At 44.5% G+C, this 27,876-nt stretch overlaps 1 protein-coding gene and 1 non-coding gene across 2 annotated transcripts in view; both read left to right on the forward strand.

The window, feature by feature from the left end:
- Positions 1 to 27,876, forward strand: part of KCND3 (potassium voltage-gated channel subfamily D member 3) — a 321,579-nt gene that overhangs the window by 268,051 nt on the left and 25,652 nt on the right. The window contains exon 3 of the mRNA XM_027860369.1: positions 20,041 to 20,203. Within this exon, the coding sequence (XP_027716170.1) occupies positions 20,041 to 20,203 (163 nt within the window). The remainder of the gene's footprint in view (positions 1 to 20,040; positions 20,204 to 27,876) is intronic.
- Positions 26,733 to 26,837, forward strand: LOC114041785. The gene has a single exon (XR_003568942.1). It is a non-coding gene; the product is annotated as a U6 spliceosomal RNA (small nuclear RNA).

A 27,876-nucleotide genomic window follows, 5' to 3' on the forward strand; every position in this document is an offset into this window, starting at 1 on the left:
TTCTCTCTTCCTTTTCTTCTCTCTCTCCCTCCCTCTTCCCCTCTCCCTCTCTTCTTCCCTCTTCCCCCTCCTTCTCCCTCTCCCTCTGTCTCTCTCCCCTACTCCCCCTCTCCTTCCTCTCTCTCTCTCTCCTTCTCTCTCTTTCCCTCCCTCTTCCCTTCTCTTTCTCTCTTCCCTCTTCCCCATTCCCTCTCTCCTTCCCTCTCTCCTTTTTCCTTTCTCTTTTTTGTTCTTTTCTATTCTCTCTCCTCTCTCTCTTTTTTCTTCTCTTTTCTTTCTTCCATCTGTCTCTCTGTTTCTCCCTCACTCCCACCCTCTGTCACTTCCCTTTCTCAATTCTTTCCTCATCTTCTTCCCCCTCTTCTCCAGAGTGAAAGGCAGAAAGATCTGGATTCAAATTCTGCCTTGGATATCTATTAGCTGTGTGAAACTATTTTGGGCAAGTCACTTAACCTCTCTGTGACTCAGTTTCCTTATCTGTGAAATGAAGGGGCCTCCAAGATCCCTGCTACTTCTAAATCTGTGTGTGCTGTGTTCCTTCCTCCCCATTCTGTTTCGTCTCTCTTTCTCCTGTTCTCTCTTCTCTCTCTGTCTTTTTCTCCTTGCTCTCTCTCCCTCTTCCTGTTTTTCTATCTCAGTCTCTGTCTGTCTCTCCCTCCTTCCTCTCCCCACACCCTTCCCCAGAGGAGAGATTACCCCCTCCCAGGTCCTCTGAGGCATTCCCATGGGTGGAGGAGAACACTGCCGATATTTTGGGATCTTCATAATAAATTTAAGAACTCAATTTACTGTTCCGTATTTGCTTGTTGAAAGGAGACCAACGCAGGCCTTGATTGCATTTCCTCCCCTGGCTTTTATCAGCTGGCACGGGTTCCTGTCTAGTTTCAGATTGGTTTGCTTGTTTGCATCTTGTTTTCTCCACATCCTTTTCACATTTGTCCCTATCAGCGCGTCTCAGAGGAGGAGCTGTCTATGTAATTCCCTTGGTCCATGGTGGAGCCTGACACCATGCTAAGCTAGGCTTTGTGACAATGGAGGTGAGAACAGGCAATGTCCCAGAAACCTTCTGCCCTCATCCACCTCTTAGGGTCCAGTGAGGCAAGGGGACCCCAGGACATAGGAGATAAGCTCCATCTGATGCCATCAGGAATTTTCTTCCTCCTTTCCTACTCCATGGTCAGTCTTTATTTGTTGCCACCCTAAAGCTGCTAGTGGGGAGACTCCTGTGTCTTTCTTCAACTTGTTGTTGAGTTGTGTCTGACTCTTCATGACCCCATTTGGGGTTTTCTTGGTAGAGATACCGGAGTGGTTTGCCATTTTCTTCTCCAGTTCATTTTACAGATGAGGAAACTGAAGCAAACAGGGTTAAGTGACTAGTCCAGGGTCACACAATGGCTGGATTTATATTCATGGACATGAGTTTTCCTGATTCCAAGCCCAGTGCTCGATCCACTTTTTATGACTTCCAGGCCTTCAGGCTATCCCGGCTCCTAGCCTAAGCCCAGTATCCCCTTTCCTTTCTTTCTGTCTCCTGAGACAGAGGATGGGTTTTTCCAGCCATATTTCACACATATACACACACACTCGCCTTCTCATACCCTAGCTCTCCATCTTCCATCTCCATGCATTTATATTCTCTGTCCACCATGTCTGAAAAGTTCTTCCTCTTTGTCTCCATTTCTCAGAAACTCAAGTTTTCTTAGAGGCTCAGCTCAAGCACCACCTTCTACATTAGGCCTTTTCTGGTTTCTCCAACTGCTAATGTCTTCCCCCACATGCAAGTTTTGCACATGCAAGTTTTATACGTAGTGACCCAAAAGTCAGCACAATTTTAAATTTTAGTAGTTTGAAACTTTTGTCTTTTTTTCTTTAATTTAAGCCTTAATAGCTTAAAACTGAACTAAGACTTTTGGGACACTCTGTATCTACCTCTATGTGTACATGTTGCTTCTGTGGGTAGACTTTAAGGTCATTGAGGGCAGGGACTATTTTACCTTTGTCTTTTTATCTCCAGTTGCTTAACATAGTGTCTAGAGCTCAATAAATGCTTGTCGATTGAATGATTAATTGACTTTACTAATACTTAGGGAGAAACTTCCATACATACTTCAATGGTTCCATGGTTTCTTAAGTAAGAGTGGTCCCTCTACCATCAAGATTGCAGCCCCTTCCTGCCCTCTCATTCTTCGAGATTCTTGTCTTCATTTCAAAGATCCTCCATAGAAAATCTCCCCAATATGCTGAAGGCCTCCCCCTGGTTCTTTTAATACCTTGGGGTAATGAGTATGTCATAGTCCATCTGTTTTTTCACATTATAGCCTCATGGGCCTCCTAACTGCTTTTCTTCTGGTCATTCATGCCCCTGGTGGTGCCTTTTGTGGAACTTCATGCCTGCACTTCGCTTCTGGCAAGAAGCTGCTGTCTACTTATACCTACCACCTTCGGGTTACCTATGGGACAAAGGGTAAAAAAAAATCAACCTTACAGAGCACACAGTTGTTCAGTTCCAGCACACAGACAGTCAAATCCACCTGATCCCTCTCTTAGCCAAGAAGGCCAATAGAAACATCCCGGGCCAATGAGCCTCCTTCATACATGGGACAGAATCTCCCCTGCTATTGGCCAAGCCACCATGCTGTCCAGAAAGCAGATCATGTATGCCTTTTCACTCTAGAGACCCCTGATTTCTCTTCCCAGAGAAAGCTGACGCCCCTCTTTTGAGGTTAGCCTTCCTGACCCATCACTTGTCCATATTAGCAAGGTTCCAGCTATCTCCCCAGATTCAGAATTATAACTCAATCCTCAAACCAGGAAAATATTTGCTGGAAGGCTCTCTAGTTCATAGTATCCCCTGTATGTGCTGGGGTTTGCCTTTGTAGCGTGCCCTGATCACCTAACGTGGAGGATATCAATCCCGTTACCACGCTGGGGTATAGGTTATATCTCACACCTCTCCCTAGGGTTCTCCGGTACCCTTAAGGGAGTTTTGTGGCTGTCAGCCAACGGCTCCAGTCCCTATCACTGTATATTCTCAATTGTTGGGAGGGTCACCTGTACCCCAGTTCCATTTAGCCATTAACAGTAGGATTAGCTCTCCTCTCTACACTGTGGGGGAACTGTGACCTTCACCCTGTACACAGGACAGAGCAAGCAGATGCAGGCAACCGAAGAGGCTACCCTCACCCACAGCGGTAAGGGATGCAGAGCCTCTATGTTAGGAGATCTGAGCATGCCCGAGCAAGCCTCCTTAGGGGTTCCTCTGTTGGAGGATCTGGGCATGCTCCACACATACAATCATCAACAGCCATTCTTAAATACCTCCCAGCTCCATAATTCCATCAGTATGGGTATTACCTTCTCTGCTACAGATCCCAATCCCCATTATACTTTAGTAGATGTTGTGACCAAAAATATTCATCACCTAGGGGCCAGCTTTCTGGGAAGGGGTTTCTCTGAACTTACCTAAGCTGATTTGGGAACAGCAGACATATAAACCATGGTCAGGCCCAAATGCAAAGCCTGTCCAGCTCAGTAGGAAGGACCTGCCAGAGCTTATACTATGCTGGCATGGCCTTCGAGAACCCAAGGTCATCTCCCTACCACAAAAGGACTTCAGGAGAGAAATCTATAATCATGCCCTCCTATGATTCCAATCAATCAATCAACAAGAATTTTATAGGCTCTTACTATATGCCAGGCACTGTACAAAGCACTGTGAACACAAATAAAAGCAAAAACATTCTCTGCCCTCAAGGAACTTACATTCTATCAATAGAAAAGAGCCATTTTTTTTTTCAGTTTTCATATTGGAATGACCATGAAAGGAAGCACTTGCCTAAATGCCTCAGCCACAAGAATAAGAGAAATTGGAGAGAGTGAGACCCACAATCTGTGCTGTTCCTTCTGTGCTTGGCTTCCCAAGGCCTCTGTGCCTCTGACAAGGAGGCTCTTGGCTTCAGGAAGAGGCTGAGGGCATGTTAGGAAGAGGAAGAGAACTTGGGTGGGGCCGCTGCAAATATTGTGAGTGAAGCAACCCTTTGGGCAAATCCTTGAATTCTTGAAGAAGACAAGACATGGAAATACCTTAACCCCACAAAAAATTTTCCTGGGATCACACAGGGAGGTGGTGCCTCAGGTCAGGTGACCCAACTTCAACACCATGAGCCATGATGAGCCACTACTGACTTGGAGATTCCCCTGGCCCTTCTGTCCTCTGAACACAAGCTCAGTAGCAGTGACTCCATAGAGGCACCGTGTTCTTTTCCCTTCTGTACCCTCCAATACCAAAGCTACTCACTTGGCAAAGTCCAGAGATGCTGTCTCTCAGTGCCAGAGGTGATCTAATAGCTAAGCTCATTCTCTGCCCTTAGGGAATTTCAGGTCTCCCCAGGACTGATAGCGCTTCAGCCAAGTTTCTATTATCCAGGGATTTTCCAGGCCTCTCGTCTTGCCTCCTTTCTCCTGCTCCCACTCTAGCTTTTACTGAACCTAGGTCAGGTTCAGCAGAAAGAATATGGACTTGAAAGTCTAAGGACCTAGTTATAAATCATACTACCTGTGTAACCTTGGGTAAATTATTTCACCTCCCTGGGCCTCGGTTTCCTCATCTGTAAAATGAAAGGGTTAGGCTGGATGGCCTCTGAAACCCCTTCCAACCCTCAATCTAAGATCCTGTGACCCGGAGGAGGTGTTTTATTAAGGATTCCCAGTCGAGCACAGAGTGAACTAGCTAACCTCTAAGGTCCCTTCTGACTCAGGAACATATGTGTCATTAGCCCCATTTTGCAGATAGGAATGCTAAGGGTTTGAGAGGTTTAAAAAATGCTTATTGAATAAATGAATGAATGAATAAATTTGCCCACAATCACAGTTTGTGACAGTGAAGGACATGCAATGCCAGCCCATGATTTAAGCCTGTGCTCAGGCTTAAGGTAACATAGTATAACAGAGCACTAGACCCAGGGGGAGGCTTCATTTTTTTTAAAATAATGTTTTATTTTTCCCCAATTACATGTAAAAGCAATTTTTGATGCTCGTCTTTTGGGAGGTGAGGCAATTGGGGTTAAGTAACTCGCCCAGAGTCATACAGCTAGTGAGTGTTATGTGTCTGAGTTCAGATTTGAACTCAGGTCCTCCTGACTCCCTCCTGACTCCCTCCTGACACTCATTTTTTAAAATTTTGAGTTCCAAATTCTCTCCTTCCCTCCCTCCCTCCCTTCTCTCACCCCTCCCTGAGATGGTAAGCAATTTGATGTAGATTATACATGTGCGATCATGCAGACATTTCCAGGGTGAGGGTTCCAATCCATGCTCTGCCACCAGGGCACTCTGACTTTGGGCAAGTCACTTAACCCTGGGCCTCAGTTTCCTCATCTATAAAATACATGGGGGAATTTAAAAATTAATTAAAAATTAAATTATTTTCAATTAAATTAAAAAAGCAAACATTTATTTAATGCTGAATGTGAGCAATGCAGGGATAGGCAGCAGGGGCAAATTCAAAATTTGGATGAAACTAGACTTTGCACCAAAAAATAAAAAATAAAAATAAAGAAACTAGGCTTCAACCCTTACTGAGCTTATGGTCTAGTCAAGGGGATAAGACACAACTGTACAATATCACATGGTTAGAAAGATGCTCTTTGAACTCTAGTAGGTCCTGATAGATGTAAGCTCCTCCAGAGGAAATAGAAACTTTCATTTCTCTTAGAGGCAAATGAGACAACCAGAGAGGGCTGGACTGCCTATGATCTCTGAGCTGGATTCCTGCTTCCCCATTCTAGGTTTCTGAGGATCACACAAGGGAAGGCAGTGCAAGCTTTTGGCTGCAATGCAGGTTCCCGGTAACATGGGGAGTTCCAGTTCCCAGAGTGCCCATCCTAGAACACAGGAGATGAGGATTTGACTGTTGAATTCACTCTGTGCATTTGCTAGGAGGCGACATCTTCCCATTTTAAATGTCAGGTCCTGGCCTCTACCTTCCAGAAATCTTCATCCCAGGCAATGGACAGTCCCTGCTGTCTGAAGTGAATTGCTCTCCTGGTCTGCATTATCAGACAGATGTTTTAGGCCACCCGACTAAAGTTCTGGGCCAGGGGGTTTTGTCTGTTCCATCTGCTCTCAATCAGCATTAGCAGATGAGCTGGCCTGCTCATTACCACCCACCCCCAAAGCTGGGCTACCTCCAGTGCCCTCTGATGGGAACTGGCCATGTTGAGTCTGTCACTGCTGATGGTGATAGCTTCAGCCACCCTGACATACTATGTGCCCCAGTAGCCACAGAGCATCTGGTCCAGGCCAAGAAAGACAGGTGTAGATTTGAAGATACCTTAGAGAACAGAGTCTAACCCTCTCATTTCACAAATGAGAAGTGATTTGTCCAAGACAGACAGCAGAGCCAGGACTTGAACCCAAAATGCTCAATTCCAAATCCAGTGTTCTTTCTATGGAACAATACTACTCCAAGAGCCCAGATCTACCCATTAAACAGGTTTCACAAGAGGCAGCCAAGATGTGGCAGAAAGAAGACTGCACACGTAAAGGCAAGACAGACCTGGTTTCCACTCCCACCTCCAACACTTACCAGGCCCATGACGTGTCATAAATGACAGGTCATTTATGAGGTTCTCTGAGGCCTCAGTTCCATCATCTTGAAAAAGGGGAGAATAATACATGTAATGGGGCATCTAGGGGGCAGAGTAGATAGAGTGTCGGGCCTAGAATCAGGAAAATCTGAGTTCAAATTCTGCCTCAAGCACCTAGCTGTGTGACCCTGAGCAAGTCACTTAACCCTGTTTGCCTCAGTTTCCTCATCTGGAAGAGGCAAACTGGAGAGGCAAACCACTCCAGTATTTCTGCCAAGAAAACCACAACTAGGGTTATGAAGAGTCAGACATGATTAAAATGACTGAACGACAACAAAATGCCTATAATACCTATTGCAGAGGGTTGTCAGGAGGCTCAAATGAAATCATAAATGTAAAGCACCTTGCAAATGTTCCTATATGTCAACTATTACTAGCGATATCATGATTTCTTCCATTAATGGGTCTTTGTCATTCACCATCCAGCCCTCTGCTGATGTGGCCCAGGACATAATGAATACTAATTAGTTCAAGAATGGTATAGTTCCCCTTATATGATTTACAGTTTACAAGACACTTTCATATCCACCATTTCTTTTGACCCTCAGAACAGGCCAGAAAGGGCAGTGGTAGAAGTCTCATTATCCCATCTTACGGATTTGCTCAAGCCAAGGTGGTCTCACTGCTAATTAGCCACAAATGAGGGACTGACTCTGTTCCAGCCTTCTGACTCCTAAGAGAGGGCAGCTTGGAGCTCCTCTAAAGGACCTTGGTGATTTTTTTCCTTGGCGGTAACTTGGATGACCAGTCCTTTGATGTTTTTCCCATTTTGCCTGAATAGGGAAGGAGCAGCTGTATCCTGAATCCTTAGAACTCAGCACGACCTGGCAGTCAGTCAACAAGCGTTTATTAAGTGTCTACTATGGGTCAAGCACTGTGCTAAGCACTGGGGATACAGGGAAAGATGAAAACATATCCCATTTTACAGATGAGGAAACTGATACAGGCAGAGGTTAAGTGACTTGCCCAGGGTCACACAGCTAATAAGGACCCAAGGACAAATCTGAACTCAGATCTTTGTCACTCCAGATTCATCTCTCTCTCTCTCTCTCTCTCTCTCTCTCTTTCTCTCTCGTTCTCTCTCCCCTCTTTGGCACCAGGTAATTTTGGTCTCTCTCTCTCTTTCTCCTCTATGGCACCAGGTAATTTTGGTTGGGGGAAGGAAAGGCATTGGAGCATTGAAGGGGGCATCAGGAAAAGCCTCATATAGAAAGGAGCCTTTGAACTGAGCTTTGAAGGAAACTAGGGTTGTAAGAGATGAAGGTATATAGTAACAGCAATATAGTTCGAAGAGTACCTGTGGATGACTGAGCTATTTTGAGTAATATGAATGTTCAAATCAACTCCAAAGAGTCTGTGAAGGAAAACTTCCAGAGAAAGTGTTGATATGCAGAAGTATGTGTTAGATGGTTCCATCTATATATCTTTATCAAATGTTGACCTTCTCTCATGCGGGGTTGGGAAGGAAACAATCTGGAACTCAAAATGTAGCAAAAATAAATAAAATTAAAGCAAGGAGGTGTAAGGAGAAATTCCAGGCATGGGGGACAGACACAGAACTGTGGAAGATCAAGGTCAAGGGTGAGGAACAATCAGAAAGTCAGTCTGGCTAGGCTGAATGAGAGTAATGTGAAATACAGCTGGACTGGGAGGTTGGAGCAAGATTTTAAGGGCTTTAAATGGAAGCTATTGAAGATTCTTGAGTAAGAGAGTGACCTCATCCATCCTGTGCTTTAGGAAAATCATTCTGGCACCATGTAGAGAAACACTGCGGTGGAGAAGGCGATCCTACTTCGTTAGAGTTAAGCAGAAATTTGGGGAGAAACCTTTCATTTCACCTAGCCCTGCCTGTCTCCCCCCAGGTATCCCACAGATAATAACAACAACAATGATAGCTAACATTTATATAGCACTTACTACATACTGGGCACTGCAGTATTACCTGGGGAAGTGCCCCCTCCGTCTCTTTCCTGGACATAGCCCAGGCACACTGGCAGCTTTCTCTCCCCATAAGAAGCAACAAGACAAGATGAGAGAGAACCGCTCAGGCTTATCTCTCTGGTACCTGGAGGAGGAAAGGAAGGCAGCAATTAATCGTACAAGGCCTGCAGTTTGTGCAGCTTAGGCTCAGATAAAAAGTTTAATTATCCCTAAGCCCTAACACAAATTAATTAGCCTCCCATATTACTGGAGTAAGCCTGCCTGTCCCTGCCTCAGCGTAGACGGCACTTTGGATTCCCGAAGACAGCAGATTGGATTCCGAGGCAGGAGAGGGTCTGGGACCCACTCGTTGTGAAAAGGGTCATTGCGTAGTGGAACATTGGGCCCCAGACTCAGTGTCCTGACTGGGCATCAGTCTCTGCTGGCTTTCTGCTTTGTGAGTGGTGAGGGCACATCCCTACCTTCCAAGCCCTGATCCCTGAGGGCCCCTTTCACTTCCCTTCACTTTCAAATGCCATTCTCGGAAAGGCTCATTTTTCTTGTGGAAGGAGACAAGGCTGTGTGCTAAGATTCTTCCAGGAGGTCTGCCTGTCTCCATGGACTTCTCAACTTTTCATTATCTTTCCTGCTCTTTCTCCTTTTCCCTCTCTCCTTTTCTGTTCCTTGCATCTGGCTGGGCAAGGATAGAACTGAAAATCGGACCTAGGTCAAGCTGTGATCTGGACAAATGCCTCAGTGACCCCACGCCCATCCAACCCTCCTGAACCATTGGGGGCTGGGTCAGCTAATGATGGTGGAAGGTGAGCGGATTGTATTGTATGTATATACCAAGTCCGGCATGATATAAGGAAGACAGTAATGGATCTGGAATAAGAAGGCTTGGTTTGGAGGCCCAGTCCTACCTCTTCACAGAACTGGAGAATAGGGAGGGCCGTCTGGCCAACTTGCCCTCCAGACCCTGCTTGAATACGTTCAATGAAGTCTTCACACTGCTCAGGCGGAGGAATTAAATAACCCATCATCCACACCCGAGAGAATACAGTCTCCCACTGCTCCTCCTCCAGTTCCATTCCTCTCCTCATGTGGAGCCCCAACCCCAGAACCTTTCTCTGTTTTAACCCTACCCAGACATTTCCTCCCCAGGCCTCCTTCCCTAAAACACTTGCTCCGCAGTTCCCGGGGTTTTCAGCATCTCTTCCTGGGGAAAGCCGATCATAGGGTCAGCAATCCATGCACAAAGGCATCACTGACTACCCAGGGTGCTGCTGCAGGTGTGCTATTTTTAGCTTGGGCTGTTTGCCAGCGTGAATGAACCCCTGTTTAAGAGAAGGAGCTGGCTAAGAGGTGAGACTACAAGGTTCAGATCCTGGAGAGCCCAGACATTTAGCACCAAGTCTGTGCTGACAATTGTGGGTGAGGGTGGCCACCACCCCACAGGCTGAATGAGAGGGAGGGACCAAGCTAAGAAAACTAAGGCATGGGGGGGGAGGGATAGAGTCTGGAGAGAGGGGGATGACTCAGGAATGCTTTCTTTTAATTTTTTTAATTACCAAACATTTGTTTTGCTCTTCCGCCTCTGTTAAGAAAAGAAAAAAAATGGGGCAGCTAGGTGGAGCAGTAGATAGAGCTCTGGCCTTGGAGTCAGGAGGACCTGAGTTCAAATCTAGCCTCAGACACATGACACTTACTAGCTGTGTGACCCTGGGCAAGTCACTTAACCTAGATTGTCTCACTAAAAAGAAAAAAAAATTTAAGAAAAGAAAAAAAAATCTTGCAAGAAATACACATAGACAAACAAAATATGCCTACATTGGCCAGATCCAAAAATGTACATACCATTTTATATCTTGAGTCTATCATCTCTCTGGTGATCCAGAGATGGGTAGCATTCTTCATCATCATTGGCCACAGTGCTGATCAGAGTTCTTAAATCTCTCAAGCTTTTCTTTTCTTTTTTTTTTTAACAATGTTGCTGTTGTACAAATTGTTCTCCTGATTCTGCTCACTTCACTCTGAATCAGTTCACACGAGTCTTCCTAGGTTTCTCTAGAAGAAACAAATTATGGTATATGAATGTCAGGGATACTTCTTCACTGCGACCCAAGAAGGTAGAACTTCATCTTGACCCCCTCCCAGGGGCAACTGTGCAACTGTGGGGGATATCTCTGGAATCTGAGGGCCTGGGTTCAAATCCTGGCTCTGCTACTGACTTTGCACACTTCATGTCACCTCGAGAGGTCTCAGTTTTCTCATCTGTAAAATATGGAGGCTAGACTAGATAATCTGAATCCCAAGATCCCAGAATCTCAGAGTTGGAGAAGGCTGGCTGAACACCCTAAGCCAGGTTTAAAGCCTTTGGCCCTCTTTGTGTTACTGTTCATGAGAGGTAGAAAGGACCCCTCCCTTTAGTACAGGTATGCTTAATCTGGGGTCTGTAGATTACTTTCAGGGGCTCTGCAAACTTAGAAGGAAAAAAACATCTTTATTTTCACTAACTCTAATTGCACTTCAGCATTTTCTCAATTATTTTAAGCCATTCTCCTGGAAGGGGTCCATAGGCTTCACCAGATGCCACAAGGGTCCATTATGCAAAAAAATCCTCTATCACTCCATGTGACTTATCACAAAATAAATAAAATCCCAACATGTCACAAAGAAAGAGAGTTTTCTGCTATTAAAAATATTAACAAGGGCCTCTTCACTTCCCCACCTCTATTTCTTGACAGAGGTAGGGGACTTACAGGTGTGGAAGGCTGCATGCATTGTCAAGTTAGTTTTGTTGAATTGTTTTTTCCTCTTTTTAAATTCTTTATTCCAAGGGATTGTCTTCTGAAAGGCAGTGTGAGGAGGATATATTGGGAAATATAAGTGATGCAAAAATCATATCAATAAAAATATATTCTTTTTCAATATGCTTCTTATTTCCCCCTTAGGCAGCTGCCTTCCCCTAGTTTCTGTCCTGGTTGGAAGGGATTTTTGGAGGTCATCCAGGTCAACCTAATACAAAGAAATACAAAATGGATAATAAATACAAATACAAGAAATACAAAATTAATCAAGCACCTACTACATATAAGGCACCGTGACAGATGGGACACAAAGACAAAATGAGACACAGCCTCTTCCTTCAAGGAGTTTACAATCTAATAGAAGTAGTGGGAAACTGGACAGGTATATCAGTAACTATAAGACAAGTTAAATCAGGAAAGGCCAGAGTAGTATGAGAGATGTGAAGGATATATCTATGAAGGCTTCATGAATGAGGGCAAACCTCAGGAGGACCTTGAAGGAAGGAAAAGATTTCGGTAGGCAGAGGTTTGAGGGATGATTGGCCTCTTATCTTCCCTGACTTTGTTCAACAATCAGCCCCAATCCCACGTATCCAAGAGGCCTATCCCTCTAGCCCACGGCCCGCTGCCAATTCCTTCCTTTTTCAGATTGCCTTCCATCAACTCCATACGTCTTGTATCTCCCTGGTTATTTACATGTTGTCTTCTGCATTAGATCATAAGCTCTTTGAGGGTAGGGACAATTTTTGCCTCTCCTTGTATCCCCAGTGATTAGCACAGTGGTTGATATATGGTAAATAGTTGTTATAAATATTTGTTGACTTGATTTTCTAACTTATCAGCTATAAATGTTTGTTGACTTACCTTGAATACAAGTGCATGTAGGTGTAAGAGACCAAGATTAGGGAACATTGTGGCTGAAATCTGGAGTAAGTGAAGGGGAGTCGTGTGAAATAAGGCTGGAAAGGTAGGTGGGAACCATATTGTGGAGGGCTTTGACTGACAGGCTGACAGATTTGTATTTTATACTGTAGGCAATGGGAAACAACTGTAAGTTTCAGAACAAGAGAGCGATTTGAATTTTGAAGATACTAAAATTAAAACCCTCACTTTACAGGTGAGTTAACAGAGCCCAGAATGATCAAATGTCTTGCCAAAAGCAACACAGGTAATAAGTAGCAATTCTAGGATATGAACCTAGATCTCCTGATTACAAATACAGTGTGATGTAAAGGATGGAGTAGAGAGAGGAGAGGCAGGAAGACCAGTTAGGAGATTACAACTGTGGTCCAGGTGAGATAATCAGGGCCTGAACTAGAGGGGTATTGGTGAGAATAGACAGGGAGAGACAGATGGTCCCTGAGTAGTGGGCTGCCCCAGAAGGTACCCCTTCACTGAAGGTTTTCAAGAAGAAAATGGAGGATCCCTTCTCCGTGGAATGGGTTCTCATCCAGGTAACAGGTGAATTAGATGTGCATTGCTGCCCCTTCCAGTTCTGAGATTCTGTGATTTTATGATATTATGAGCTTGGAATAGAAAAGACTTATCAGTTGGTTGGACATGAGGAAGAGCGAAGAGTCCAAGACAATGCTAGTAGGAAAAAGTTGTTACCACCAATGGAAACGGTCAAGTTGGAAGGAAGGGTGAGTCTGGGTACATACTGTGTGACCCTGGATAAGCCCCTTAACTTCCCTAGGGCCTCAGTTTCCTCATCTGAAAAATAAGGGGTTTTGACGAGATGCCTGCTGAGGTCTTTTCCAATCCAGTGATACTCTAATGAATGCGTCATCACAGCATATTGAACTTGAGGTACTAGAGCATGATCAAGGTGAAGATGTCTGCCAGACATCCTGGACAAGTGGTGATTCAGCTTCCTGTGGCAGGGAGCTACTACTACTACTACTACTACTACTACCACCATCACCACTATCACTACTGCTACTACTACTACTACCACCACCACTACCACCACTACTATTACTACAACTACTACTAACAACTACTACTACTACTAATCATTGCTCCTACTACTATTGCTACTATTACTATTATTGCTACTCCTATTACTACTACTACTAATTATCATTATTATTATTATTATTATCATTCAGTCATTTCGGTCATATATGATTCTCCTGACTCCATTTGGGTTTTCTTGGCATCTAGATACTGGAGATACTGGAGTAGTTTGCCATTTCCTTCTCCAGCTCATTTTATAGATAAGGAAACTGGGGCAAACAGGGTTAAGTGACTTGCTCAGGGTTACACAACTAGTAAGTGACTCCAAGCCCTGCACTCCATGCACTGTGGCACCACCTAGCTGCCCTAATAATAATAATAGTAATAATGTCAACTATAACAATAACAATAATAACAATATTTAACATAAGTTCTTTATGATTTGCAAAATATATACATTTAATCATTTGCTTGTCAAAACAATCCTGTGAGGTAAGTACTACCATTATTATCATCTTCATTTTAAAGATGAGGAAACTGAGGCTCAGAGAGATCAGGTGACTTTTCCAGGGTCACACAGGTAGCACGTATCAGAAGTAGAATTTGAAGCCAGCTCTCTCCTGAGTCTAAAGCCAGTGTTTTCTCTACCATCCCACACTGCCTCTACTACGATCTCATTGAGTAAGCCATCCCATTTTGAGACAGCCCCAACAGTTAGAAAGGTCTTCCTTATGGGGAAGACAAAGTCAGCCTCCCTCAAAGTTCCCCACATCGGTTCTGTGGCTGCCTTCTAGAAGAATACAAAAGTACCAAGTGGGCAGCTAGCTAGCAGAGTGGATGGAGTGCTGGACTTAGGAGCAGGATGACCCAGGTTTGAATCCCGCCACAGATCCTTGTTATTAGGTGTGTGAGTGGGGCAGGTCTCTTAACCTGCCTTAGTTTCATCATCTGTAAAATGGGCATAATAACAGCATCCAACCTCCAAAGGTTGCTGTCAAGAACAAGCGAGATAACATATGTAAAAAGTATTTTTATGAGGTGACTGTACATACAAAAGCAGAAAGAGCCTGACCCTCTGACTTGGTGTCACACTAGCCCATTATTCTGTGGTGGTTGAACCGTGTATTTGGGAATTAGGGATACTAAAAATAATAATAATAATAGCTAAGAAAGGCATCGTCCTAAGTGCTTTACAAATATTATCTCATTTGATCCTCACAACAACCCTATGAGTTAGGGGCTATTGTTATATCCATTTTACAGTTGGGGAAACTGAGGCAGGCAATGGTTAAATGGCTTGCCCAAGATCATAGTCTAGTCATTGCTACCTGTGTGACCCTGGAAAAGTCACCTAATCTCTTTGAACCTCAGTTTTCTCATCTTTAAAATGAAGATAGTAAGTGCCTGAGGTGGGATTTGAACTCAGATCTTCCTGATGCCAGGGCCAGTGATCTCGCCACTGTGTCACCTAGCAGTGATGCTCTAGGTCTGATTTCCAGTATAGTTTTCCCTGTATTTCTGAGTTTATGTTTCCCTGTGGTTTGTGTGTTGTAGTTCAGGCTGTGTTCTAAGATGCTTGAGACCGTATCCCAGCTTGCACCTGCAGGCTGGGCAGTGATGCCTCTGCGTCTGTAACAATTTCAGAACCCTTTCTTTCTCGGGAATGCCTCTGTCAGAGGTTGCAGGGGACGGTCATTGTCTGGTGGGATGAGCACATGCAGAGGTCATTATTGTAAGTTTTAGCCGGGTCTGCTTGGGTAAGTCATCCCTTCTCTTTGGCCTGCAGTTTCTTCATCTATAAAACAAAGGTGATCTCTAAGGGAGTGAGCCACTTCATGACTAAATAAAACTGGGCTTCTGAAAAATGACTGATTTCGCTCAAAATCCCTTTCACCCAGTCCCAGAGGACTCTACATTCTCCGGTCGTAGTTGGTTGTATAGAATTTGGCTTGTAACAAACAAGTTTTCTGTTTGAGTTGTTTGGAAAATTTTTTGTTAAACAGAAATTTTCACCTTGCTGATGTTTGTGGTCACAGGCTTTGGCTGTGTTTGTTTTCAGGGATAGCACCCTGCAGAAATCTCACTTTTCCATTAGACTTTAAGTACCTGAATGGCCAGGGTGATTTTTCATTTTGTCTGTGGCCACTGTTTGCACACTACCTTATTCCAAATAGGTACTGATTGGACTGGATTCAATCTGATTCTCCCAACCCAAAAAGGGCACCACATCTCCCCGGAAGTCCTCCCCCTTGCCAGACCTGGTGCCAGGGGGCACCTTGGCACAGCTCTGGCATCTAAGTTAAAAAAAAAAAGCAGCAGCAAATGCAATCACTATCAAAAGTCTGTCCTGACTTCCCTTGGGTTGGGAGAAGGGGGAGAGGGAAGAAGGCCATTCCCAGATTAGGTTTGTTGACTCTGTTTTGTCTTGTGGGGCTCTGAGTTGAAGGCACCAAGTTGAATAACTGTCAGGACCAAATGTGATGATTTATCACCAGTCAGAGGAGGCTCAGACCTGCAATCCAAAATTCAACAAACCTTTGTTTGCTAAGTTCCTAGCATATGTGAGGCACTAGAGACGCAAAGGTATTGAGGACGTAGACCTTGCCATCAGGGAACCTAAGTTTCATGGGAGAGGGGGTTAATGTTGAGGGAGGGGAAGCTAAACATTCTTACCCCTACACAGATAAGTAGAAAGGAAGTTTCCAAGTATCCAAATAAAGTGCCATAAAAAGAAAGACCACTACCATTTGGAGGGGAGGAAGTCAGAGAAGGTCCTGGAAGAGATGGCACAGGATTCAGGACTTGAAAGCAGGCAGACTTTAACCCTTTGTACCTATAGCCCCCTCCACCTGACATTCCTAGAGTTGGAAGGGGCTTCAGAGCCCATCTAATCCAATTCCTTCATTTTACAGATGAGGAAACTGAGGCCCAGAGGGGTTAACTGGTTTATCTAAGGTCATACAATAAGCAGCAGAGTTCAAATTTGAACCTAGGCCTTATGACTCCAAATCCAGTGCTCTCTCCACGGGGTCATTTTGTATCCACCTAACTACAGCCCTAGGTGGTGCAATGGATAGAGCAATAGGCCTGGAGTCAGGAAGATCTGAGTTCCCATCTGGCCTCAAACACTTCCTAGCTATGTGACCCTGGACTAGTCACTTAACCCAGTTTGCCTCAGTTTCCTCATCTGTAAAATGAGCTGGAGAAGGAAATGGCAAACCACTCCAGTATCTCTGCCAAGAAAACCCCAATAGGGTCACGAAGAGTTGGACATGACCTAAACAACTTAACAGCAATAAATTTTCACCTTTGAGAATCTTTCCTCAGTCTGGTCTCCTGTCTGCCTGTCTTGGCCATCACTCCAGCCTATCTCCAGTCCCCTCTACAAGCCCTGGAACCCCAGGATCTCTGAGTTTTCTCACAACCAACAAGCTATTATTGAGCATCTTTTATATGTGAGGTGCCTTGGGCTAGGTGCTGAGGATGAAGGAAAGACCTACCTTCAAGTAACCTACATTCTATAGATGTACAACATATACATATATATATGTATCTACATATACACACACTTATAATATACAGAACAAATATGAAATAAATATGAAATTGAGGGAAGGGGGGCCATGAGGATTCTATAAGGCAGAGAAGAGGAAAGGGTGCATTCCAGGCACAGGGGACATATAGCCATGCAAAGGGGGCTGTGGTCCATAAGATCGCATTCTGTTTGAGACTTGGGACCAGGTTTTCACCCTTCCTCGTATCCCCAGAACTTAGCACAGTGCCTGGCACATACTATGTGCTTAATAGCTGATTAAATGACTGCTAAATATGAAGACTAGGGAGAAGGGCAGTTTGGCTAGACGGTAGTGTGGGAAGTAATGTCTAACGAGGCTGGAAAGGGAGATGGGCATAGATTTTGAAGGACATTAAAAGCCAAACAGAAGAGTTAAGATTTTTAGCCTAAGAAGTAATGGGGAGCCACTGGGGTTTATTGAGTGGGAGAGTTGACATGGTCAGAGATGGGCTTAAAGAAAATCATTTTGTCAGCTGTATGAATAATGGATTAGAGAGAGAAGAAATAAGGCAGGAAGATCAATTAGGGGGCCATTGCAAGGGTCCAGGGGAGGCATTAAAAAGACCTGGACTAAGGCAGTAGCCACGGCATAGAGAGAAGAGATTGGATGGTAAGAGAGGGGGAAGAGGAAATTGTGCATTTTGGCCACTGCAGGACACGTTGGGGGAGAGGGAAAGTAAAGAGAAAAGGATAATGCTGAGGTTGCTAACCTGGGAGCCTGGGAGGATGGTATCTCAGGATAAGTACCTTTAAGCCTTCATAGAAGAAATAAGCTATATGATCTCAAAGTGATAATTTCATGATTAATGGTTGTCTCAGTCCTCTCTGTTTCTAGGCACCCAGTTGACAGAGGGGCTGGGAAAAAAAAGTGTTTCTGTCCTTGGAGAAAGGAGGCTTCAGAACTCTTGGCTTAACAAAGGCCTTTAAATTATCTCCTAAAGAGAAGGCTAAATAACATTTAATAGCTGGGACAGAGCTTTATTTATTAGAAGGGAGGTACTAATGAGAGCAGAGACAGGAGATTAGGGCCCCCAGTGCAATTGCTGAAGTGTGAATTTCTAACCAATCAAAACTTCAGGAAGGGGTTTGCCAGGCTGTTCTTTAGACTGAAAGGGCATGGAGAGGGAGACCCAAAATTTTTTTTTCTGTTCTGTAGGAGAATAGCTTCCTGCCCGTCCCTCAGTGGGGAAGAGGGAGAGGGCATAGGGGTGGAGGACATCATCTGCCCTACCCCATGTGTCTCTAGGACTCAAGATCACCCCCTGGAGGTTGTTTCCAGAAATTCACTCCTTTCTGATCTCTGGCAAAGCACATTAAATGGAGCAGAGCATTAAATGGACAGAGCCTTGGGCACGTGCCTCACTCCATTCTGCAAGGAGCCCGGCCTGGCCCTTGACCACCCTTGGATGTGGAGTCACAGATGCCAGGAAAGGTCCCGAGAGATTCATCTCTCATGGTTCTCCATAATCCAGGCAATTGCTGAAACCTGTTTCAATCCAAGAGACCCAGATGCTGGAACCTCCACCTGAGACCTCCCACCCTAACTCTTAGGGGCACAAAAGCAATCAGCGGGGCAGCCCAGCAAGCCCTAAGGACAGATCAGATCTAATCAAAAATAATTGCTGGCATTTATATCACACTTCAAGATTTTTTAAAGTTTTTTTTTACATATATTACCTCTTTTGATCCTCACAATAACCCTAGAAGGGAAACACTTTTATTATCCCCATCTTACAGATGAGCAAACTGAGGCTATGGGTAATTATGGTGTCACAGCTAGTGTCTGAGGCAAGATTTGACCTCAGGTTTCTTGGCTTCAAGCCACAATGTACTGGGTATGGTAGAGGATTCCAAGGGGCATGGGGAATAGTTCTTACTATCAATGATCTAACAATAGCGATGCAAGAAAGCAGAAACATATGAGAGGTTCACTAACAAGCTCATCTGGGTTCTAACGCCAGCTCTGCCATGAACTGACATGTGAATTTAGGCCAATTTCTTTCCTTCTCTGGGTTTGTTTCCTCAACTATACAACCCAAAAGCTCTCTGAGGTTCCTTCCCGTATAGATGTGCTGGAAGATGGCGTAGTAGATAGAGTCCCCAACTCAGGGACAGGAAGACTTGAATTCAGCTCCTACTTCAGACACTGGGTGACCCTGGGTCAGTCCCTTAATCTTAGTTATCTGATCTGTAAAATGGGGATAATAAATACTTACCTCAGAGAATTGTTATGAAGTTCAAAAGCATTAGGCGAACTCTAAAGTCCTCTGCAAACAGTAACTATTATTATCTTTTTATTACTATTCTACAGCCAGTAATACTAGAGTCGCTCAGAGAAAGGAAGAGATAAACCCGGAAGGGTCTGGAGAAAGGCCTCTCGGGATTGCAAATGCCAGGAGACAAGAAACTTGAGAGCACAGTCCATCCCTTATCCTGCTATGGCAGTTGAAAAAGAAACATTTTGACTTGTTAAAAGCAGTGAAATGGGCTGCCAAGAAAGCATCGAGAAAGGGTGGGGGTCCAGGGGTAGGGAAGGGATAGTCCCAGTATGCTCCATCTGGCATATCATGTGGAGTTCTGAGCTCTACATTTTAAGGTAAGACATTGGTGATCTGGAGAGTGGACAAGCAACCAGGACAACCAGGATGATGAAGGCTCTTGAATTTATCCTAGCTGAGTATCAGTTGAAGGAACTGGGGACACTGTAAACCTTGGTGAGCGGGGACTGGGATGAGGGCTATATGCTTTTTGGTTGAATGATTGGTTGATTGATTGTTTTAAGAGACTGTGAGCTTCTCATCATTGGAGGTCAGACAAGATTCCTGTCTGGGTCTAGACTGGACTCATGACCTCCAAGGTCCTTTCCATCTCTAACATTGTAGGATTCTACCATCCACGAACACAGGGCCATAGGGAAGCGGTATGACTTGAATCCATGGTAACCCAAATCCTTCATTTTGGCCACTGCTTCCTCCTTTCCTAGTAGAAGAATCACTGTTGGGAGAGTAGAGCCTCAGCTCCCCTTTCCTCCACTCCGCGGCTGTGGAAAGGGGGAGTGGCAAGATGGAGGGGGCAGAGAGGCCGCACTAATTTAATTCCACTGGGCGCCTCTTTGTTTCTTTCTCATCCCTAGATACGGGGACATGGTGCCCAAGACCATCGCAGGGAAAATCTTCGGTTCCATCTGCTCCCTGAGCGGCGTCCTGGTCATCGCCCTGCCCGTCCCCGTGATCGTCTCCAACTTCAGCCGGATTTACCACCAGAATCAGAGAGCTGACAAGCGACGAGCGCAGAAGGTGAGTCCTGACCCACTCTATCTAAGGCTTTCCGGCACGTCATATTCAAGATGAGCCAGATACTCACAGAAGCTTGAAGACCTGAGTGCAGATTCTGACCTCTGACACTTACTAGCTCTGGGACCCTGGTGGACAAATCATTTAATTATCACCAGACTTCAATATCTTCATCTATAAAAGAGAGCAGCATGGCAGAATAGATAATAGGACCAGCTTTGGAATCTGGAAGACCAGGGTTTGAGACCTGGCCCCACCTCATACTGACTGTGTATATGACCACAGGTAATTGTTTGGTCATTTAATTCAACCTCATACTTGGTAGTACTTGAATTCTTTCTGTTTCATCCCAATGGGGGATCTCTGAATATGTGCAAGGGGCAAGCCCAATCCATTACTGAACATCTCTACCTCAGTGGCCATTCATTACTTATTTTGCACCCAAACTTTTCTCCCTATGGCTTCTACCCTTTGCTGCTAGTTCTGCCCTCAGAGCTACATAGAACAAATGGGAAAAGGGGGGAGAGAGAGGATATATAGATTTCCTAAGGCATGGCTCCTAGCCTCAAGAAGCTTAGGTTCTCATGGATTAATGTCACATAGCTAGCAGAAGTAAGAGCCTTTGGAGATAGAGTGAGGTCAAGAATATGACCGTCTCTCCCCAGTTCCAGGTTCTTCATCATCTCAAGCACATAAACCCTAACCTAAGAGATCAGTCAGGTTCTCAGTTTCCCTAGACCTGGCCCTCACTCTTCGGAGGGAGCCCATCACCCCCAGTCCAAAACCAAGTAGCAGAGATAAGCTAGGGTAGCACAGAGAAAAAAATACACTAGAATAGAACCCACCAGTTGTACTAGTGTTTGAATACCACCCATCTGGGGATTGAGGTCTCCTTTTTACAGTGAGGATGGAAAGAATGAGGAACAATGAAGGTACATGGTTGAGACTACATCAGAACAAGGTATTGTTTAAAAACTGATCTTCTTAGAGGTGTTCAGGCAGAAACTAGATGACTACTTGTCAAGATGTCTTAGATGGGAATGGTTCTTTGGTGAGTTAGTCAGTCAATAAGCATTTATTAAGCAGTTACTAATGTGCCAGGCACTGTGCTAAGCCCTGGGGATACAAGTAAAAAAGCAAAAAAAAAAAAAAAAAAAAAAAGTCCCTGCCCTCAGGGAGCTTACATTCTGATGGGGAAAGGCAACACATAAAAAGGAGCTGGAGGGGTGCCCAAGTGAGGGCATCATTTCAAAGGGCATAGGGGCAAAAGCCCAGCTGGGAGGGGAATGAAGCATGGCCAGTCTGAGTCCATCATCCCCAAAATGGAGGCCTGAAAGGAAGTCACCAGTGGGAAAAAGGAACCACCATGGCAGAGGCATTATTGAGGGGTAAGAAGATCCAGCGCTACATGATCTTTTAAGGTCTCTTCCAATTCTGGTTCTATACTCTGCAATTCTGACCAAGAAAATTGTTGTTGACCGAATGACATCAGGATTGATACATTCTCATTTCCCAGAAACCACCACTAGGGAATAGTATGAAACAGGAGGTTGGGCTGTGCTGTGACCCAGATCCTCTGACTTCAAAACCAGAGTCCTTGCACTATCTGCCAGGATTAGTATTAGGATTGTTGTTCAATCGTTTCAGTGATAATTAATTCTTCATGACCCCATTTGGGGTTTTCTTGGCAGAGATACTGGAGTGGTTTGCCATTTCCTTCTCCAGCTCATTTTACAGATGAAGAAACTGAGGAAAATAGGGTTAAGTGACTTGGCCAGGGTCACACAGCTATTACATGTCTGAGGCCAGATTTGAATTCAGGAAGATGAATCTTCCTGACTCTAGACCTGGCACTCTATCCACTGAACCACCTAGCTGCCCTAGTATTAGTATTAGTATCAGTATTAGTATTGGTATGAGTATTAGTATTAATTTTATGTCATGTGCAATTTGGTAAACTATATCCAAGTTATTGACAAAGATGTCGCACAAAACACGGCTGAGGAAAGAGACCTTGAGCCCTCCACTGGACACTTGCTTTAGCTTGATGTTTATCCATTCATCAGAACCATGGAATCTTAGGGTTAGAAGGAGCCTCAGAGACCATTTAGACCAAATGTTGGCAAACTATAACCTGAGGGCCAAAGCCCACCCACTGCCTATCTTTATATGACTCACGAACTAAGAATGATTTTTACATTTTTAAATGAAGTTTTGTCGAATATTAAAATGTGAAAAACCATTTTTACTTTGCGGGCTATACAAAAGCAGGCAGAAGGCTGGATTTGGCTCTCAGACTGCAGTTTGCTAACCCCTGATCTAGACCAATCCATACCTGACCAAGAATTTCCACTAAGATATCTCCAACAGGTGGCCATCTGGCTTTCATGTGTATACCTCAATCGAGGAGGACCCCACTGGTCCTCCGGAAGTAGCCCATTCTACTCCTGGATAGCTCTAATTGAGAGGAAGCTTTTCCTTATACCAAAGTGGTACCATGGAAAGAGCCCTGAACATGAAGTCCGAAGAGCTTGGCTCAGGTCCCAGCTGTCATCTACTACCTTTGTGACCTTGAAGCAGATCACTTAACCTCCACTCACCTCTATTTCCTCACCTATAACATGAGGAGATTGAGCTAGACGATCTCCCAGCGTACACTCCAGCTCTAAATCTATTATCTTACAATTCTTCAGACCCTCCCTTGACACAGTGACTGTCCATCACCCTCTCCAATTAGACCCCAGCCTCTGGGACTGTCACCATTATTTTCACTACCTTGAAGTCCTAGAAAACCATAGACTTGAGGTTGAGCTTAATAGAAAAGCAAGAATGTGTATTTCCTTGGGAAAAGCAAAGATGCTTCAGGACATCCCAGTAAAATCCCCACAACTGGGTAATTTGTGGTGACCCCAAGAAGCATCTTCCATGGAAAGGAAAGAAGACACAGAGGAGTGGGTGCCAGATGGAGTTTGCTGGCCCCATGTTCTCTGAAGGTAAACAGAACAAAGAACCATTCACTCTTCATGTAGAAATCCTCAATAAGTGCAGAGAGGAGAGAGACAGATACAGGGAGAGGGAGAGGCTAGCTACCCCTTGGCAGCTTCAATGCTCCAAAGATAGATTGTTTGTTCCTCCCCAAAGCCCACGATGGAAAAGAATTAATTAGACGCGGTTTTGGCTGACTTCACAAAATGGTGCCAGGCAGCCTAGGTCAGGGCAAGGGGGGTAGGCAGGATGGAACTGAGGCAATTGATCCTTTCTGAGCAAAGTACATCCTGGCAAAGTTGGGAAGCAGTGAACAGGCTGGTATTGAAAAATGAGATCAGCATGTGTTGACTCCAGTGACGTGATGACAACATTTCCTAGTAAAAATCTGAGTTTTAGGTTTTTCCAGGGATTAGGGGCTGCAAGAGAAAAGTTCCCAGAGCTGTAGGAGAACAGGCCACTCAGGTGGCCCCTAGCCTCGGGGTTTGCATTGGAACACTTCCCAAGACACTCTAGGAGTAAAAATAGCGCTGGATGAACAAAGGACTTAACCTAGCAAAACCTCAGACCTCCAAGTGTCATCCCATCAAATCCCCTGCCCAAGAACAGTGTTAGGAGCTCTGCTTACATACAGAGCAAAGAAGTTTGGTGCCCCGGGGCAAAGCTCCATTTGCCACATCCTGGTTACTGCTTTTCTTGACTCCAGTCACATCTGTGGAAGAGCTGTTTCCTGAACCCTCTCTGGTTTTGGACACACCCCATCCCATCCCCACCCCGGCAATCACTCTAGTACTTGCGGTGGTTAGGTACTCATTGGAATCACCCCTAAGGGCATTCAAAAGTGCTTTCAGCTGAGCAGACGATTTAAAGAAATAATTGGCCACATTTTCCAAGTTCCTTCACTTTTAGCCTATGGTAACAGCAGCAATGGCTGTATCCCTAACCCAGCTGCATTCAGGGCATCCCCCATGTCCCACTTGCCCACCTCTTGGAACATCTCATCTGTTTCCTGCTTATCCTCCAAAGGTTATAGGTGAGAAGGTAGGAGTTTCCCCGTGACTCTATAAAGTACATCCCAGGTGTTTAAGAGACAGAGAGCTATGTCTCATCTTTTTTCCCCACACTGGCAGATGAAGATGACTCCCTCCACCTCTCCCTCCCTCCCTGCCTCCTTCCTTCTCTATCTGACATCAGAGTAAATATTTACAGGGTTTTCACTCAAGCTGATGCTGCCTTTCCTCAAGGTTGTTCAACCCTACCCCCTTTCATCTTGGGCTCTCCGCCAGGGAGAAAAAATAGTTATCTGCCTTTGGTGGCTGAGGCCGTGCAATTGGGGCCTGGGAAGATGGGTCACAAATGAGAGCAGGGGTAGTAGGATAAATGTTAGCCCTCAACCAAAGCCAATCCTTTAAGAGACAGAGCAGCTCTGAAAATAAGCACCTACCTACATGCCTGGAGCCTAGAAGCCATCAGGCTTGCAAGTCCAGGAGGAAATAAATGCCCCCATTCTCTTCTTTTCTTCCCTTCACATTTGATTTCCATAGGTTTTCTGTACTGGGGATTTGGATGATGTTGGTCAAATGGGCACCATGTTTTCTGAGTCTTGTAAATTTGAGAGCAGGGGCAGAGGACTGGGAAGTTGGGGACTGGGGGACAGTAGGAATGTTTCTCCTTTTCTCTCTTCCTCTTCTTACATTCTCTGACCCTTCTCTTTTTCACTCCCTTACACCCCTCCTCCTCACCTCTATACTTCTCTCCCCCTTTTTTCCCTCTTCTCTCCCCCTTCTCTCTCTCTCTTTATCCCTCCCTCCCTCCTTCCTTCCTTCCCTCACCTTTCTTATCTCCCTCTTCTTTCCCTACACCCCGCCCTTCTTCATCTCTTAATCTCTACCCCCCCTCCTCTCCACTCCTGTCCTATTCTTCTCCTCTCCTCCCACTTCCCTGTCTCTCCATCTTTCTCCTTCCGTTCTTCCAAGGAGAAAGCTGTGTTGCCACTCCAGATGAGAGATATAAATATTCAGGTACTAAAGGGTACCTGTAAGCAAAACTGTTAAAAGGTACTTAAGGAATGTAGGGTGAGATTGATGGAGAGCTAGCAGCACTCAAAATGAGTGATCAGCGCCAAAGGGGAATGAGCATTTCTAGCAGCCATCTCCTTTCCTAAAAGGAAGAACTCACAACCACTCTGACACTCAATACCCCTTCCCTACCACTGGAATCTGCACCTATCGGCTGGTCAGCCTGTGCTGTGTACTGTCCTCAGCTGAATTGAAAGCCAAGATGTGGAAATTCCCCCAGCCCACATCTAGTAGACATTCTCTTCTGTCATTATACTCAGCCCTATTTCCCTCTCTCTCTCTCTCTCTCTCTGTCTGTCACACACACACACACACACACACAGCTTCTCATACAGGTTCAAGAGGAAACATGGGCCCTTCTGGCCCTCAGGTTACTAGATGCCAAATGAAGGCTGAGTATGCACTATATAAAGGAAAAAAGAAGGTGGTAATGGTCATGGGGATATAATAACAATTATAACAACTCAAATTTATTTGGCACTTTAAGGTTTGCAAATAACTTTAAAATATTATTTCATTTGATCCTTGCAACAATCCTGAGGGGTAGGTGCTGTTATTATCTCCATTTTACAGTTTAGGAAACTGAGGCAGTAGTCACTTGGCCTATGGGTCACACGGTTAGTAAGTATTGGAGGAAGGATTTGAACTCAGGTCTTTGTGACCCAATGTCCAGCACGCAGCTGCCTCGGATGAGGATAACAATAGCTGCTATAGCCCTCCAATTGCAAAGGACAGATTATATGTCTTAGACTGCTGTAATCATAGAGGATGAGATAGAAAACAACAGATAGGCTCAGGTCTTAAGTTTAGGACTTAAGGGGTCACTCACACCTGGGTTCTAGCTATCTCTGGTGGACCCCACCAAGCTAGCTGGGTCACAGCAGTAGAATTAGATGCCAGAATGAAGGCCTGGCTAAAAATAAGTCACAAATATAGTCAAACATCCTAGTTCTTCTCTCAACCCTCCTTCTCTCTGGTATGAGATGGTACCATCTCTGCCAGCAATCCCTCTAAGTCGGGGGTTTTAGACCTTTTTTGTTCAGCATATATGGATCCCTTTGAAAAAGGATGCTTTTAAAAGCATAAAATAAAATACATAGGATTACAAAAGAAACCAATTCTATTGAAATACAGTTGTGCAAAAAAAAATTTTTTTAAGACGACCCCAGGTTAAGAACTCCTGCCCACAATGGTCTACCACAATGGGGTCAAACTCAAATAGGAACTGGATCCTTGAGGATCAATATTGACTTAGAAAACCACAAATTAACATTATCTATGATGTATTGTATTTTTACTTTTTTGTTAAACATTTCCCAATTACATTTTCATCTGGCTTCTAACCAGAGTTTTGCTCTGGTCTACCAGTATCCAAGCAGACAAACTGTGATAAAGGTAGAGAAAGACTAAGTAAGGTGACTGAGGAAAGAGTAGTAAAAAGAATGAGCCTGGGAAAAGCAGGATGCGGGATGCTAACTTTGACAGCACTTAGGTTATAAGTGGAATGATACAGAAAAGATTCCTGGCCCTTGCTCAGGAATGATATGCAAATTCATGAAACATTCCATCTCTCTCTTTCTCTCTCTCTCTCTTTCTCCATGTCTTTTTATCTCTGTCTCCTCCCTTCCCTCTCTTTCTGTATCTCCTCTCTTTCTGTCTCTGTTTCTTTTTCTCTGTCTCTCTCTCTGTCTCCCTCTGTCTCTGCCTTTCTCTGTGTGTGTGTGTGTGTGTGTGTGTGTGTGACTCTTCTCTCCTTCCTTCTCCTTTTCTCTCTCTCCCTCCCTCCCTTCCTCCCTCCTCTCTTTCTGGTGAGGGGAGAGTTATAGGAGCAAAGGGCTAATGGATGTGATGCTTAAAAAAAAAAAAGGAAAAAAAAGAAATTAATCAATGGCACGTTTTCAGAATGAGAAGAAAAGAGAAGCGAGTTCTAAAAGAGACAAAGGCAAGCAGGGTACTCTTAGAGCCACGGTGCTGAAATAGCTACATGCTTTTTTAAATGCTATACATAAGTCACCCCCTGTTTAGTATATGTGGGCCGCTAGACGGCGCCATAGTGCATAGAGTGCTGGACCTAGAGTCACAAGCCTAATCTTCCTGAGTTCAAATCAAGGCTCAGACACTTTAGCTGTGTAACCCTGGGCAAGTCACTTAACCCTGTTTTCCTCAGTTTCCTCCTCTGTAAAATGAGCTGGAGAACAAAATGGCAAACCACTCCAGTATCTCTGCCAAGAAAACCCCAAATGGGTTCCCAAAGAATCAGACATGACTGAAAACAACAGAACAAGTTTAATATATAATCCTCTTTCTTCCATGCTTCTTTATAAATAGAAATTTTCATGTTGGTTGATGTTTATCAAGTGCATAATAATAAAAATTAACATTTTAAAAGATTTTAAAATGCGAGGCAGCATAGTGTGTGAATGAATGAAAAAAATATACATTAAGTGCACAATAAGAGTTGAGGCTACAAAAAGAAAAGCTAAGCAGTCCGTCCTCTCAAGGAGCACACATTCTAATTAGGGGAGAAAACACATATGGAAGGTTTCAGCTGCAAGTCAGATGGGAAGGTCCCGAGGTCCTTAGAGGGCAGCATCAAAGGAGACTGTAATACTT

The sequence above is a fragment of the Vombatus ursinus genome, unplaced genomic scaffold, assembly GCF_900497805.2.
Source record: "Vombatus ursinus unplaced genomic scaffold, bare-nosed wombat genome assembly UNPS02014179.1, whole genome shotgun sequence".
In the NCBI taxonomy this organism is placed as follows: domain Eukaryota; kingdom Metazoa; phylum Chordata; class Mammalia; order Diprotodontia; family Vombatidae; genus Vombatus; species Vombatus ursinus.